The sequence below is a fragment of the Lepisosteus platostomus genome, chromosome 5, assembly GCF_059453375.1.
Source record: "Lepisosteus platostomus isolate fLepPlt1 chromosome 5, fLepPlt1.hap1, whole genome shotgun sequence".
Taxonomy (NCBI): Eukaryota; Metazoa; Chordata; class Actinopteri; order Semionotiformes; family Lepisosteidae; genus Lepisosteus; species Lepisosteus platostomus.
Window position 1 is genome coordinate 34227323 of NC_142615.1, and position 14513 is coordinate 34241835.

Below are 14513 nucleotides of genomic sequence, written 5' to 3' on the forward strand. Positions count from 1 at the left end.
AAGGCTGGGAGTTATGTGAGCTTTGCTTTCAAGCTCAGGTGTACTACCACGTTGATCAATAAAGCGATAGGTGATCAGGGTGCATGGCCCTATAGAGTAATGCTGCAGCATGCAAGACCAGAACCCCATATCTTAATCTCTCCTCTACAGACCCACCTTGACACAGACCCCCCTTTTGTTTATGTATGAACATGTCTTAACCCCCAACCCTATAGGCCCATATCACCACAGCACTAAACTCTTTACTTATCAATGTGTTACTATTAGTAAGAATTTGCTTGAAATGAAATCACAGGTCTCAGGTAGGATTCGAGGCTGCAACCACACATCTAGGAGATGCACAGTCTAAACCTATACTCTATAAAGGCACACACACAGAAAGACTAATCTCTTTATTTATCAACCTTTTAATATCAGCAGGACTTGACAACAAACCTGCAGACACAGGCAGGACTTGAACCCCCCACCAGCTGGGTGCAAGGCTCAAACCTACACCACCCATGCCACAAACCCCATCTCTTCACTTGCCAATCCGTTTCTGTCAGTAAGAATAAACCAGAATCTTCTGATGATGTGTCTATCGGCTTAACTCCTACTCCACAGGATCACACATGCACACACACACCTACCATCCCCATCTATCTATCGACGTGGAGATTTCAGTCAGCATTCAATTGAGGAAAAAAATAGATACTGCTATCACTCAGAATTGGAGTTCACAGAGTGAGCACACCTCCGGCTGATGAAAATGAGAGAGGAGAGAGAGAGAGAAAGAGAGAGAGAGAGATCAGGCAGGAGCAGCTCAGTATTTAGAGATATGGAGGAGAGAGGTGATTAAACCACTCATGTGGCTGCACACTAACTCAGCCCCTCAGTAGTCCAGCGAAGCAAAAAGCAGAGGATGGGACAGCAGAGGACATTGGTGCCCTGCGAAGCTTCTGTCAGAGTCAGGGAGACAGACACACACACAGGTGGGGCTGGACAACACAGGATGTTAAAGCTGCCCGTTCCCCATCCCCGCCACACTTTGTGTAAAGAAGTGCCTTCCCTGTCCTGTCCTGACTGGAGGATCTTATCCAGCTGTGTCTTGACGGGCACCAGGCGATCCTCTTTAACACCCCGGCTGGCAGCTTGTTCCCCACCCCCACCACCCTTTGTGTAAAGTAGCGCCACTCGTTCTCCTTTCCAAAACGCACACCCTCTGAGTGTCCACTCCTGCCCCCTGATCCCCGTTTCACTGCTGTTTCTGGAGAACAACTAGCGAATCTCCATCATGGGGCAGTGAACACACACAAACCCGTTTCATGTACATGACCAGATCTTAATATTCGTCTAATTTCCCCCCCACGTATTCCTCTGCGTCAGGCGGCGAGGACTGCAACAACCTCGGTCTTTCTATGACGGCAACATCCTGTTCAGAGATGCCCCGGTACAGTGCAGAAATGTGCGTTTATACACAAGGGTACCTGCTGCAAAAAACAAAACCACGCAATGTTCCACTTGCACGCCGCCATAGTCCACACCTTGGTGAGAATGCCACATACGATTTTACTCAAAAAGACATAGCTGCTCTGGGACCACATAGGATACATTTCTGTGCTGATAAGAAGGGATAAGTTACTGGATCTCTTTATTCTCAAACAGAGGAGAATGGGGGGAATGTGATACAATTTTCTAAATCCTTAAAGGTCACTGGCCACGTCAGTCCAGCTGTATTCTTCAGATTGAATACTGAATCATGGACAAGAGGGCACAAAGGAAGTGCATTTCAGACAGAGAGCAGGTGGTGCTACTTTGCACAAAGGGAGGTGGAGGTGGGGAACAAGCTGCCCAGCCCTGTGGTTGAAGCCGATACCCTGGCTTCACTCCAGACACAGATGGATGAGACCCTCCAGTCAGGACAGGAGGCACATCTTTACACAGAGGGTGGTGGGGGTGTGGAACAAGCTGCCCAGCCCTGTGGTTGAAGCCGATACCCTGGCTTCTCTTCAGACACAGTTGGATGAGACCCTCCAGTCAGGACAGGGGGCACATCTTTACACAGAGGGTGGTGGGGGTGTGGAACAAGCTGCCCAGCCCTGTGGCTGAAGCCCATACCCTGGCTTAAGATGAGCTCCTCCAGTCAGAACAGGAGGTGCTTCTTTACACAGAGGGTGGTGGGGGTGTGGAACAAGCTGCCCAGCCCTGTGGTTGAAGCCTCTCTCAAGACACAGCTGGGAGAGCCCCTGGACCCAATTAACCACTCACGACCCAACAAGACAGACAGGAGTGATTTGTTGTTTGTTTTCTGCGCACAAGAAAACCCTTTGTTTTTACAGTCATCGGTCATGTTTATTTTTCACGTTTTAATTGGAGGTTCAGTCCTATTGCATTTTCGCGTGATAAGCGTTAAAGCAGGGGCGGTTTTGTTTTGTACACGTCCGAACTACCCGTTTTCAGCCACAGATGAACACAGATAAACACGTGCTCCTTTTTTTCATATGACATCTTGCCACCGGGAATTGTTTTTTTTCCCTACGTCAAAAAGTAAGAAAAAGGAAGGAGCCCACAACAAGCGAGAACAATAACTGCAGACTCCCTGGAACAGCGTCTTAAAAACCGCAGAGTAGCATCCTGACTTCCTGACTGCTTAGACCACGACAAAGCTCTTCCGCAGAGCGAAAGTCACCTACAGGCGGGTATTTTTTTTTTGTTTTGTTTTAAACAGAACTAAAGCCCGTCTCTCCTGCAGCCGAGCCTGTCGCGACATGGGGTGTTTCATTTCACACGGAAGGAGCGCGTAGAATCAATAGAAAATACAGGAATCTTAGTAGTAGCACGTAATTGTATTAAAAATAATAACCCCCCCGCCCCACCCTTTTCCACCCAGCCGCAGAGGCCAGCGCAATAAACGGCTCGTGTTCAGATCCTTCTTTTTGGTTTTGCATTAAAAAAAGAAAGAAAACAGGTTAGCCGCCAGCCCTTTCTCTTACATGCTCTCGACTTCCAGTCAGCTCGCTGGTAAAGAAGAGGCATTTCCGGTGGGGGTGTGTGTGTCAGTCAGCCAGCAGGCATGGGGGGATATCATGCTGACCCGCAGCTCTGCGGGTTTGTGCCAGGGCGGATTATATCGTAGAGGGTCCGGTGTGCCGAGTTCTGTCCGGGGATCGGGGGCGTTGGGGGGTAGTTCGGGTCGTCTCAGGAAAAACAAATATCGACTGCCGAAGCTGGGATTCTCCCTCATGCCTTTTAGGTTTGTCGTCCGCATTTTGCTGAAAAGACACAAACAGAAATAAAATGACTTATTTTTTTCGGTGTGGGGAGATTAAGACCTCCCTTTCACTTCGAGTTAACGTCTCTTTAAGTCTATACACAGAAGCGGGACCAAGCCAAACCACAAGCAGTGTGCCATGCAGCACGTCTTTACACAAAGGGTGGTGGGGGTGGGGAACAGGCTGCCCAGCCATGTGTTTGAAGCCGACACCTTGGCTTCTCTCCAGACACAGCTGGATGAGCTCTTCCAGTCAGGACAGAAGACCTGTCTGTACATAAAGAGTGGTGGGGGTGTGGAACAAGCTGCTCAGCCATGTTGTTTTTAGGGCACAGCTGGGCAAGATCCTGACCTACTGAAGCCCCCCATTGGCTGATAATCCGCAGGGCGTCACCTGAATGGGGCAGACACAAAACGAAAAAAACGTTGCCCACCCCCTCTGAGGAAGACGCAGAAGACGCAGACTGAGGAGAGGAGGGCAGACAGAGGAGGAGCCGTCAGCAGGATCAGCAGGCAGGGAAGCTGCAGGCCCGGGGGAAGCGGGGCGCCGGGTCGGGTCGCGTTGCCGGCTTCTCCTCGCCCTTCGCTCGGCGCCGCTGCCTCTGAGCAAGGAAAACAGTAAAATATGACCTGGCTTCGTCTTCATTAGCCGTCTCAACTCGTCTTTTAAATGAAATGTCTGTCCTCTTTTTAAAAAAAAACGCGCACAAATCCGCGTTGGAAATCGAAAACCTTCGGTCGCTCAAGCTAAAAAGATCAATGACGCCAGCGTCTGCGGTACTAATAGGAAATAAAAAAAAACATCGACTGTCGGGCGCAGGCATAGACGGTGGGCCTGTCTTCCCAATCAGAGACATCGACACCAGAGGGCTGCAGTGGAAACTACAGAGAAGAGTGTTGAAAACCGCTAACCCGAGGCTCTCCTTTACACGAAGGGTGGTGGGGGTGGGGAACAAGCTTCCCAGTCCATGTGGTTGAAACCGAAACCCCGGCTTCTCTCCAGGCACAGCTGGATGAGCTCCTCCAGTCAGCACAGGAGGCTCTTCTTTAAACAGAGGGGGGTGGGGGTGTGGAACAAGTTGCCCAGTCCATGCGGTTGAAGCCGATACTCTGGCTTCTCTCCAGACACAGCTGGGTGAGCTCCTTCTAGTTAGGACAGGAGGCGCTTCTTTACACAGAGGATTGTAGGAGCATGGAGCAAACCTCAGCAGGCTCTCAGCACCCTCTCCACCACGCAACGCTGTCCCCCCTTTCGATAAATAAGAGCTTTTCTCACCCACGCAGACGAGCCTGGCTCCTCTCCCGATGCGAAACCGCCCCTTGTCTCTGTCGGCGCAGTAGTAGAGGCCCTGGTCTGCCGGGGTGACCCGCTCGATGGTCAGGCTGGCGGCGCGGTCGGCCGAGGCGCTCGGCGCCAGCGCGTACCGCGGGTCCCGCCTCTCGACGTAGTGGAAGCCCTGGCGGTCGGGCCTCCTGCTGGCCGACACGGCCAGGGCCAGCGTGTCGCGCCGCTGGAAGAACCACAGCGTCTCGTAGCGCGGCTCCAGGTCGCAGGGCAGGGCGGCGGCGGCGGCCCCGCCCGTACAGGGGACCCGTGTGGGCACCGCGGGCCCCCCGTCTCCGCCGCCTCTGGCCTCTCGGAACGCGTCGCCTACAGCCGGGAGATGGGAGGGAGGTCTGAGGTCACGATTTTGGCGAAATAACTTCCTCCACAAGAGTCAAGGGTCCCAGCACTGCTCCCTCTATTCATGCTTTTTAGGTAGGATTCCTTTATTTAAAAAAAAAAATGACCCTCTTAGAAATGTAAAGGATCAAAAGGCAGGGCCTACGATGTAAGATAGGTGAAAAAAACTGATTTTCAGCTTTTATCGTTGCGAACTGTCTCCTTTTTTTTTGTATTTCTGGTGTTAAAATAAAAAAAAACTTTTTTTTAAAGAGTCGCAAAAGGAGTTTTTTTTTTTTTAAAAATTAAAACTTTTACTGGATATCACCTCACATGAACCTATGAAGCATTCAATTAAATCCGGTGTTAACACCGGTGTCCTGGCCAAATCCCCCCCCGGTCTTTATCCATCATGGCCTCCTAATAACCCCCGTCTCTGAACTGGCTTCATCACTTTGCTCTCTTGAGAGCTGCTGTGTGGGGAGAGGACTGGAGCATCATCCAGGTGGGGCTGTACACTGGTGGGGGTGGAGGGGATCCCCATGACCTGTGAAGAGCTCTGAGTGGAGTGTTCAGAAAAGCGCTACAGACGTGTAAGGATTATTGACTATTCTTGTTGTCATTTCAATACAAAACAAAACAGAAAAAGTATGTCAAAAAGTAGAAGCGCACACACAAAACAACAACACAATACGCCACCAGAGGTTGTTATTATTATTACAAATCCGAAAACCATAAGTTACAATGTTGTTTTTCGTTTGCCTAATGTTTGTTTTTTAATGGGGTTTAAATAATATTGCATTTCCACCTCATCCACATGAAAGGACGGAGTAGCGGTGCACTATTTCGTTGTGTGAACGCGACATGTATCCACACGGGAGAAACAAATATAACATATAAATATAAACTATATAAACAAATCCTCTTTCTTTCCCACATTACGAAGTATTGCGAGGTATAACGTGATATCAAACTCCTTAAATCAAACACATTTACCTGCTTGAAGGTAAAGGTTTGCAAAACAGCGTTGTAAATGTTTCTGTTTTCGGCTCCACGACCGAAAAGCTGTGTGTCTCTTCTCTTTTCAGCACAGGAATCAACCTCTACTTCTTCCTCGGACGCAGCTCCTTGCTTGAACTTTGTATGTATATACAGTATACACACACAGCGCCGGTGCTCTTGTCCAGCCGAACAGAGCGCACAGACGTCACCTTGCTCACGCATTCATCCAGAAAGCTGGCCAGGTTTGAGGAGATGCAATCCGTGAACGAGGAAAAGGACGACAGGGGTCGGCGCTGGATCCCGAGGTCGAGCTCGTTAACGGGGCCGGAGGGTTGAACAGGTCGCTGGTGCGAACACATTCGCACACTGGTAAAAATACACGATGATGCCTATGGCACCGCCTGGTTTAGTTTTTGGATTAAACAGTAAACTCTATTCTTACATCTGTTTTTTCTTTTCTTTTCTTTTTTTTCCCCGTTTACAACTGTTTTTTTGTGCAACAGATGCCAGGGACTTGTGCAATATATTTATAACGTGCAATACAACTTTTTTGTGTACTGTTCTGGTTTGTTCTTTGTATATTCTGGACTTGTGAGCGACTCTTCTTAGTGCACTTCTCACTGACAAGACTGATTGGATTGTGTTGTTGTATTGTTGTATCATTTCGTTGCACTGTCGCTGTGTTGACAGTGCTGCTGTCGCAGTGCAATTTCGCTCACGGGATCAATAAAGTATCTATCTATTATCACGTAACAGGTTTATATTCCCTGCTGAAAAGAGAAGAAAGAAAACACAACGTTTCGACCGTGGAGCCTACTTCAGGTTCGACTCAACTACAGACTCCACACAGAAGGATCGCCGCCCAGTACTCGACCACTCGGAGAAGTGAAAACGGGTGGCGGCCGTAACACCCCCTGGTGACACGCCACACCGTCTCCGTCTGCGACTCGACCCCGCTCTCCCAGGCGGGCCGCCAATGAAAGCGTGTCGACGCGTAAGCGCATTATCTTCCCGCGCCGGTGCGAGCCGACCACTCCGGAAAATCTCTTCTGAAAAGTGTCAACACTTGAAGCCCGACGTTCAAACACGAAAAGTCCCTGCCGTGATCTATCGACAAGCGGCGCTCGGTGCGCTCGGCGGCCAGGGGCTCCGGCAGCGGTGACGGAAAAGCCGATCTGCTTCTTGGAAATGACGCGCCCACCCCCTTCCTGACCCGCTCTCCTGCTGCTCTTACCGCGTGTTACAACACGCAGCTCCGCGCCCCTGCGTGCCCTCACATTTCCACCCCCTGCCTCGCCACGGGGCCAAGCGCCGTCCGTCGCGTCGTCAACCAGAGTTCCGGAGTGCAGCGAGTCCCAGCTCCTCGTCACGCCTCGTGAACTGGAACTGGCACTTTCTGGCCACAGGTAACCTGGTACCTGTACTGGTGCAATGGAATTCTTACGGACAGAAAGTCTCTCGATTGTTAAAAAAAAGGTGTGAAAAAACAAAGTGCAGAAACGTGTTCGTTCTCTCTTTGTTGGGCTTATTCGCTTTCCCCACCCGAGCGACTGGGAGCGGACTGATCAGCGCAGCGGTATCGATTATTATTATGATTATTTTAGTCTTTTCTTTTCCCTCGCGGCTAGGCGGGCCAGCTCGAACTCTGACCCCCGGTGGAACTGGGTGTCCGAGCTCGCCAGGGGGGACACGGGAGACGGCGTCAAACTCACAGAGCAGCCACAGCACGGCGACCCCCGTCTTCAGCACCTCCATCCCTGCTGGGGGTCCCACGAACACGGCTTGCGGCGGGATGTGTGTGTCCAGCGCGGAGCGGCCTAAACACACGCAGTGAGCGAGTTAGACCCAGCGGTTCAAAGCCCAGAATCACCGTGCTGGGTGCAGTTTTGTTTTATTTTGATGAAAAACAGTAAATGGCAAAGAAAACGACCCGAGATCCGTCAACCCAAATTCATACACACCCGCGAAGAAATCATTCCTATGAAGCGCTGGGCGCAGCCGGGACGGACTTTCAAGGCTGCAGTTACAATAAAAAGTTAAAAAATAAAAGAAACTCGAGACGCCTTTCTGACAGATTCTGAAAGGGGAAGATCTGAACTCATCTTCCACAGTCGGGCGTTGGACCTTGTCGACCATCTGCCCTTTTAAAAGCACTGGTAGGGAATGAACAGTTGGTCATCCAGGTTATTGCTTAAGTAATAATAATAATAATAATAATAATAATAATTGCTTACACTTATATAGCGCTTTTCTGGACACTCCACTCAAAGCGCTTTACAGGTAATGACAGGGACTCCCCTCCACCACCACCAGTACCGCTCTTTCGCAGTCGTTATCGTTAAACATGGCCGATTTACCAGTCCCCGGGGTCGTTTCTTTGCCGATGGGACTCGCATATATGGTGAACCTCCAGCACGTATGAGGTAGGTCACGGTTTGATTCGGGAGTACTCACGGTATTGAGGGGTTCACTGCGCCAGAGCGCTTTCAGCTTCACGAAGCGTATCTCCAGGCCGTTCAATGACTGTGTTCCGAGGCGTCGATATTCTTTTGTAACCTGACTTACGCTCAGTCGCGCCTCTTTACAAAAAAGACTGCGGTTTCCTCTGCGGTCCAGACAGAGGAAACGACGTGCGTTGGTCGCCGAGCTGCCTTGTTAACCGTTCGTGCGCTTAATCTATGAATTGGCTTCATTACTCTTCTCTCCTCCCCACTGATCGCTGCTGTGTGGGGAGCGTTCTAGCGCACTATGGCTGCCGTCGCATCATCCAGGTGGGGCTGCACATTGGTGGTGGTGGAGGAGAGACCCCATTACCTGCGCTTTGAGTAGAGTGTCCAGAAAGAGCTATATAAGTGTAAGCAATTATTATTGAAAAGAGTAGAGAGACACAGCTTTTCGGCCGTGGAACCGAAAACAGAAACATTTACAAACGCTGTTTTGCAAACCTTTACCTTCAAGCAGGTGAATGTGTTCGATTTAAGGAGCTTGATATCACGTTATAACTCGCGAGCAGACTTCGTAATGTGGGAAAGAAAGAGGATTTGTTTATATAGTTTATATTTATATGTTATATTTGTTTCTCCCGTGTGGATACATGTCGCGTTCACACAACGAAATAGTGCACCGCTACTCCGTCCTTTCATGTGGGTGGAAATGCAATATTATTTCAACCCCATTAAAAAATAAACATTAGGCAAACGAAAAAGAGCATTGTAACTTATGGTTTTCGGATTTGTTATAATAATAACAACCTCTGGTGGCGTATTGTGTTGTGTGTTGTTGTTTTGTGTGTGCGCTTATACTTTTTGACATACTTTTTCTGTTTTGTTTTGTATTGAAATAACAACAAGAATAGTCAATAATCAATAATCTTTACACATCTGTAGCGATTTTCTGAACACTCCACTCAGAGCTCTTCACAGGTCATGGGGATCCCCTCCACCCCCACCAGTGTGCAGCCCCACCTGGATGATGCTCCAGTCCGCTCACCACACACCAGCTCTCAGGAGAGCAGAGTGATGAAGCCAGTTCAGAGACGGGGGTTATTAGGAGGCCATGATGGATAAAGACCGGGGGGGGGATTTGGCCAGGACACCGGTGTTAACACCGGATTTAATTGAATGCTTCATAGGTTCATGTGAGGTAATATTCAGTAAAAGTTTAATAATTTTTAAAAAAAAAAAAACTCCTTTAGTGACTCTTTAAAAAAAAGGTTTTATTTAAACACCAGAAATACAAAAAAAAGGAGACAGTTCGCAACGATAAAAGCTGAAAATCAGTTTTTTTCACCTATCTTACATCGTAGGCCCTGCCTTTTGATCCTTTACATTTCTAAGAGGGTCATTTTTTTTTAAATAAAGGAATCCTACCTAAAAAGCATGAATAGAGGGAGCAGTGCTGGGACCCTTGACTCTTGTGGAGGAAGTTATTTCGCCAAAATCGTGACCTCAGACCTCCCTCCCATCTCCCGGCTGTAGGCGACGCGTTCCGAGAGGCCAGAGGCGGCGGAGACGGGGGGCCCGCGGCGCCCACACGGGTCCCCTGTACGGGCGGGGCCGCCGCCGCCGCCGCCCTGCCCTGCGACCTGGAGCCACGCTACGAGACGCTGTGGTTCGTCCAGCGGCGCGACGCGCTGGCCCTGGCCGTGTCAGCCAGCAGGAGGCCCGACCGCCAGGGCTTACACTACGTCGAGAGGCGGGACCCGCGGTACGCGCTAGCGCAGAGCGCCTCGGCTGACCGCGCTGCCAGCCTGACCATCGAGCGGGTCACCCCGGCAGACCAGGGCCTGTACTACTGCGCCGACAGAGACAAGGGGCGGTTTCACATCGGGAGAGGAGCCAGGGTATTGGCTTTAACAAAATGTGTGAGCAGCTTGTTCCACACCCCCACCACCCTTTGTGTAAAGGAGAGCCTCGAGTTTGCGGTTTTCAACACTCTTCTCTGTAGTTTCCACTGCGGCCCCCTGGTGTCGATGTCTCTGATTGGGAAGACAGGCCCACCGTCTATTCCTGCGCTCGACAGTCGATGTTTTTTTTATTTCCTATTAGTACCGCAGACGCTGGTGTCATTGATCTTTTTACCTTGAGTGACCGAAGGTTTTCGATGTCCAATGCGGATTTGTGCTCGTTTAAAAAAAAGAGAGGACAGACATTTCATTTGGGCGGAGCGGTGTCTCTGTGGCTAAGGATCTGCGCCTGTGACTGGAAGGTTGCTGGTTCAAATCCCATGGCCGGTGGAGGAATCCTACTCTGTTGGGCCCTGAGCAAGACCCTTAACCCCAACTGCTCCAGGGGCACTATACAATGGCTGACCCTGTGCTCTGACCCCAAGCGTCTCTCCCTGTCCGTGTGTCTGTGTCTCATGGAGAGCTAGCTGGGGTATGTTAAGAGATAATTTCCTAATGCGAGAAATTGTAAAGGGTTAATAAAATGATGCTATTTAAAAGATGAATTGCAACGGCTAATGAAGATGAAGCTGGGTCATATATTACTGTTTTTCTTGCTCAGAGGCAGCGGTGCAGAGCGAAGGGCGGGCCTGCAGCTCCCCTGCCTGCTGATCCTGTCTGCCCTCCTCTCCTCGGTCTGCGTCTTCTACGTCTTCCTCAGAGGGGGTAGGCAACGTTTTTTTTATTTTGTGTCTGCCCTGTTAAGGTCAGGATCTCGCCCAGCTGTGTCTGGAGAGAAGCCAGGGTATCGGCTTTAACAACATGGCTGGGCGGCTTGTTCCCCCCTCCCACCCCCCTTTTTGTACAGAAGTGCCTCCTGTCCTGACTGGAGGATCTCGCCCAGCTGTGCCCTGAGAGAAACCAGGGTACTGGCTTTAACAACATGGCTGAGCAGCTTGTTCCACACCCCCACCACCCTTTGTGTACAGAAGCAACTCCTGTCCTGACTGGAGGAGCTCATCCAGCTGTGTCTGGAGAGAAGCCAGGGTATTGGCTTTAACAACATGGCTGAGCAGCCTGTTCCCCATCCCCACCAGCCTTTGTGTAAAGACGTGCTGCATGGCACACTGCTTGTGGTTTGGCTTGGTCCCGCTTCTGTTTATAGACTTAAAGAGACGTTAACTCGAAGTGAAAGGGAGGTCTTAATCTCCCCACACCCAAAAAAATAAGTCATTTTATTTCTGTTTGTGTCTTTTCAGCAAAATGCGGACGACAAACCTAAAAGGCATGAGGGAGAATCCCAGCTTCGGCAGTAGATATTTGTTTTTCCTGAGATGACCTGAACTACCCCCCAACAGAACTCGGCACACCGGACCCTCTACAATATAATCCGCCCTTGCACAAACCCGCAGAGCTGCAGGTCAGCACGATATCCCCCCTCATGCCCGCCGCTGCACACACACACACCGGAAATGCCTCTTCTTTACTAGCGAGCTGACTGGAAGTCGAGAGCATGTCAGAGTAAGAGTGAGGGCCGCTGGCGGCGAACCTGTTTTCTTTCTTTTTTTAATGCAAAACCAAAGAGAAGGATCTGAACACGAGCCATTTATTGCGCTGGGCTCTGGGGCTAGGTGGAAAGGGGGGGATTATTTTTAACACACTTATGTGCTACTACTAAGATTCCTGCATTTTCTATTGATTCTACGCGCTCCTTCCATGTGAAATGAAACACCCCATGTCGCGACAGGCTCGGCTGCAGGAAAGACGGGCTTTAGTTCTGTTTAAAACAACAACAAAAAATACCCGCCTGTAGGTGACTTTCGCTCTGCAGAAGAGCTTTGTCATGGTCTAAGCAGTCAGGATGCTACTCTGTGGTTTTTAAAGCGCCGTTCCGGGGGGTCTGCAGTAATTGTTCTCGCTTGTTGTGGACTCCTTCCTGTTTCTTACTTTTTGACGTCGGAAAAAAAATCAGTTCCCCCCCAGAGAATCGTTACCTCTTGTTACTTTTGAGCCGGTGGCAAGATGTCATATGAAAAAAGGAGCACGTGTTTATCTGTGTTCATCTGTGGCTGAAAACGGGTAGTTTGGACGTGTACCAAAACAAAACCGCCCCTGCTTTCACGCTTATCACGCGGAAATACAATAGGACTGAACCTCAAACAAAAAATCACTCCTGTCTGTCTTGTTGGGTCGTGAGTGGTTGATTGGTTCCAGGGGCTCATCCAGCTGTGTCTGGAGAGAAGCCCGGGTATGGGCTTCAACCACGGGGCTGGGCAGCTTGTTCCACACCCCTACCACCCTCTGTGTAAAGATGTGCCTCCTGTCCCATCTGTGTCTGGAGAGAAGCCAGGGTATCGGCTTCAACCACGGGGCTGGGCAGCTTGTTCCCCACCTCCACCTCCCTTTGTGCAAAGTAGCACCACCTGCTCTCTGTCTGAAATGCACTTCCTTTGTGCCCTCTTGTCCATGATTCAGTATTCAATCTGAAGAAGCCAGCTGGACTGATGTGGCCAGTGACCTTTAAGGATTTAGAAAATTTGTATCACATTCCCCCCATTCTCCTCTGTTTGAGAATAAAGAGATAAAGTAACTTATCCCTTCTTATCAGCACAGAAATGTATCCTATGTGGTCCCAGAGCAGCTATGTCTTTTTGAGTAAAATCGTATGTGGCATTCTCACCAAGGTGTGGACTATGGCGTGCAAGTGGAACATTGCGTGGTTTTGTTTTTTGCAGCAGGTACCCTTGTGTATGAACGCACATTTCTGCACTGTACCAGGGCATCTGTGAACAGGAAGTTGCCGTCATAGAAAGACCGAGGTTGTTGCAGTCCTCGCCGCCTGCAGCAGAGGAATACGTGGGGGGGAAATTAGACGAATATTAAGATCTGGTCATGTACATGAAACGGGTTTGTGTGTGTGTGTACACTGCCCCATGATGGAGATTTGCTAGTCGTTCTCCAGAAACAGCAGTGAAACGGGGATCAGGGGGCAGGAGTGGACGCTCAGAGGGTGTGCGTTTTGGAAAGGAGAACGAGTGGCGCTACTTTACACAAAGGGTGGTGGGGGTGGGGAACAAGCTGCCCAGCCGGGGTGTTAAAGAGGATCGCCTGGTGCCCGTCAAGACACAGCTGGATAAGATCCTCCAGTCAGGACAGGACAGAGAAGGCGCTTCTTTACACAAAGTGTGGCAGGGGTGGGGAACGGGCAGCTTTAACATCCTGTGTTGTCCAGCCCCACCTGTGTGTGTGTCTGTCTCCCTGACTCTGACAGAAGCTTCGCAGGGCACCAATGTCCTCTGCTGTCCCATCCTCTGCTTTTTGCTTAGCTGGACTACCGAGGGGCTGAGTTAGTGTGCAGCCACATGAGTGGTTTAATCACCTATCTCCTCCATATCTCTAAATACTGAGCTGCTCCTGCCTGATCTCTCTCTCTCTCTCTCATCTTCATCAGCCGGAGGTGTGCTCACTCTGTGGACTCCGATTCTGAGTGATAGCAGTATCTATTTTTTTCCTCAATTGAATGCTGACTGAAATCTCCACGTCGATAGATAGATGGGGATGGTAGGTGTGTGTGTGCATGTGTGATCCTGTAGAGTAGGAGTTAAGCCGATAGACACGTCATCGGAAGATTCTGGTTTATTCTTACTGACAGAAACGGATTGGTAAGTGAAGAGATGGGGTTTGTGGCATGGGTGGTGTAGGTTTGAGCCTTGCACCCAGCTGGTGGGGGGTTCAAGTCCTGCCTGAGTCTACAGGTTTGTTGTGAAGTCCTGCTGATATTAAAAGGTTGATAAATAAAGAGATTAGTCTTTCTGTGTGTGTGCCTTTATAGAGTATAGGTTTAGACTGTGCATCTCCTAGATGTGTGGTTGCAGCCTCAAATCCTACCTGAGACCTGTGATTTCATTTCAAGCAAATTCTTACTAATAGTAACACATTGATAAGTAAAGAGTTTAGTGCTGTGGTGATATGGGCCTATAGGGTTGGGGGTTAAGACATGTTCATACATAAACAAAAGGGGGGTCTATGTCAGGGTGGGTCTGTAGAGGAGAGATTAAGATATGGGGTTCTGGTCTTGCATGCTGCAGCCTGTCTGTTTTCAAGTTCATTCTTACTGACATCAACACATTGATAAATAAAGAGATTGATCTCTTGTATGTGGGCAGGCTTGTAGCATAGTGGTTACATCCCTAGATTTGGGAGTGGGTGGTGGG

The 14513-nt window shown here is 49.8% G+C and overlaps 1 protein-coding gene across 1 annotated transcript; it reads right to left on the bottom strand.

Annotated features, from left to right (window-relative positions):
* Positions 1–391: 391 nt before the first annotated feature.
* On the bottom strand, positions 392–7676 carry LOC148665759 (uncharacterized). Its single transcript, XM_088631637.1, has 4 exons — positions 7628–7676; positions 4527–4901; positions 3685–3852; positions 392–3251 (listed from the first exon to the last, which is right to left on the bottom strand). Exons 1-4 carry the CDS (start codon positions 7668–7670, stop codon positions 3229–3231), a joined length of 609 nt encoding a protein of 202 aa, XP_088487763.1. The 5' UTR covers positions 7671–7676; the 3' UTR covers positions 392–3228.
* Between the last annotated feature and the right edge of the window lie 6837 nt (positions 7677–14513).

Bases quoted from the DNA above. Each gene is read 5' to 3' on its own strand.
- LOC148665759 (XM_088631637.1), bottom strand. From the start codon at position 7,670: ATGGAGGTGCTGAAGACGGGGGTCGCCGTGCTGTGGCTGCTCT. The intron at 4,902-7,627 runs GTGAGTTTGACG...TCCCGGCTGTAG, and splicing joins CGCCGTGCTGTGGCTGCTCT to GCGACGCGTTCCGAGAGGCC. The intron at 3,252-3,684 runs GTGGGCAACGTT...GTGTCTTTTCAG, and splicing joins CTGCGTCTTCCTCAGAGGGG to CAAAATGCGGACGACAAACC.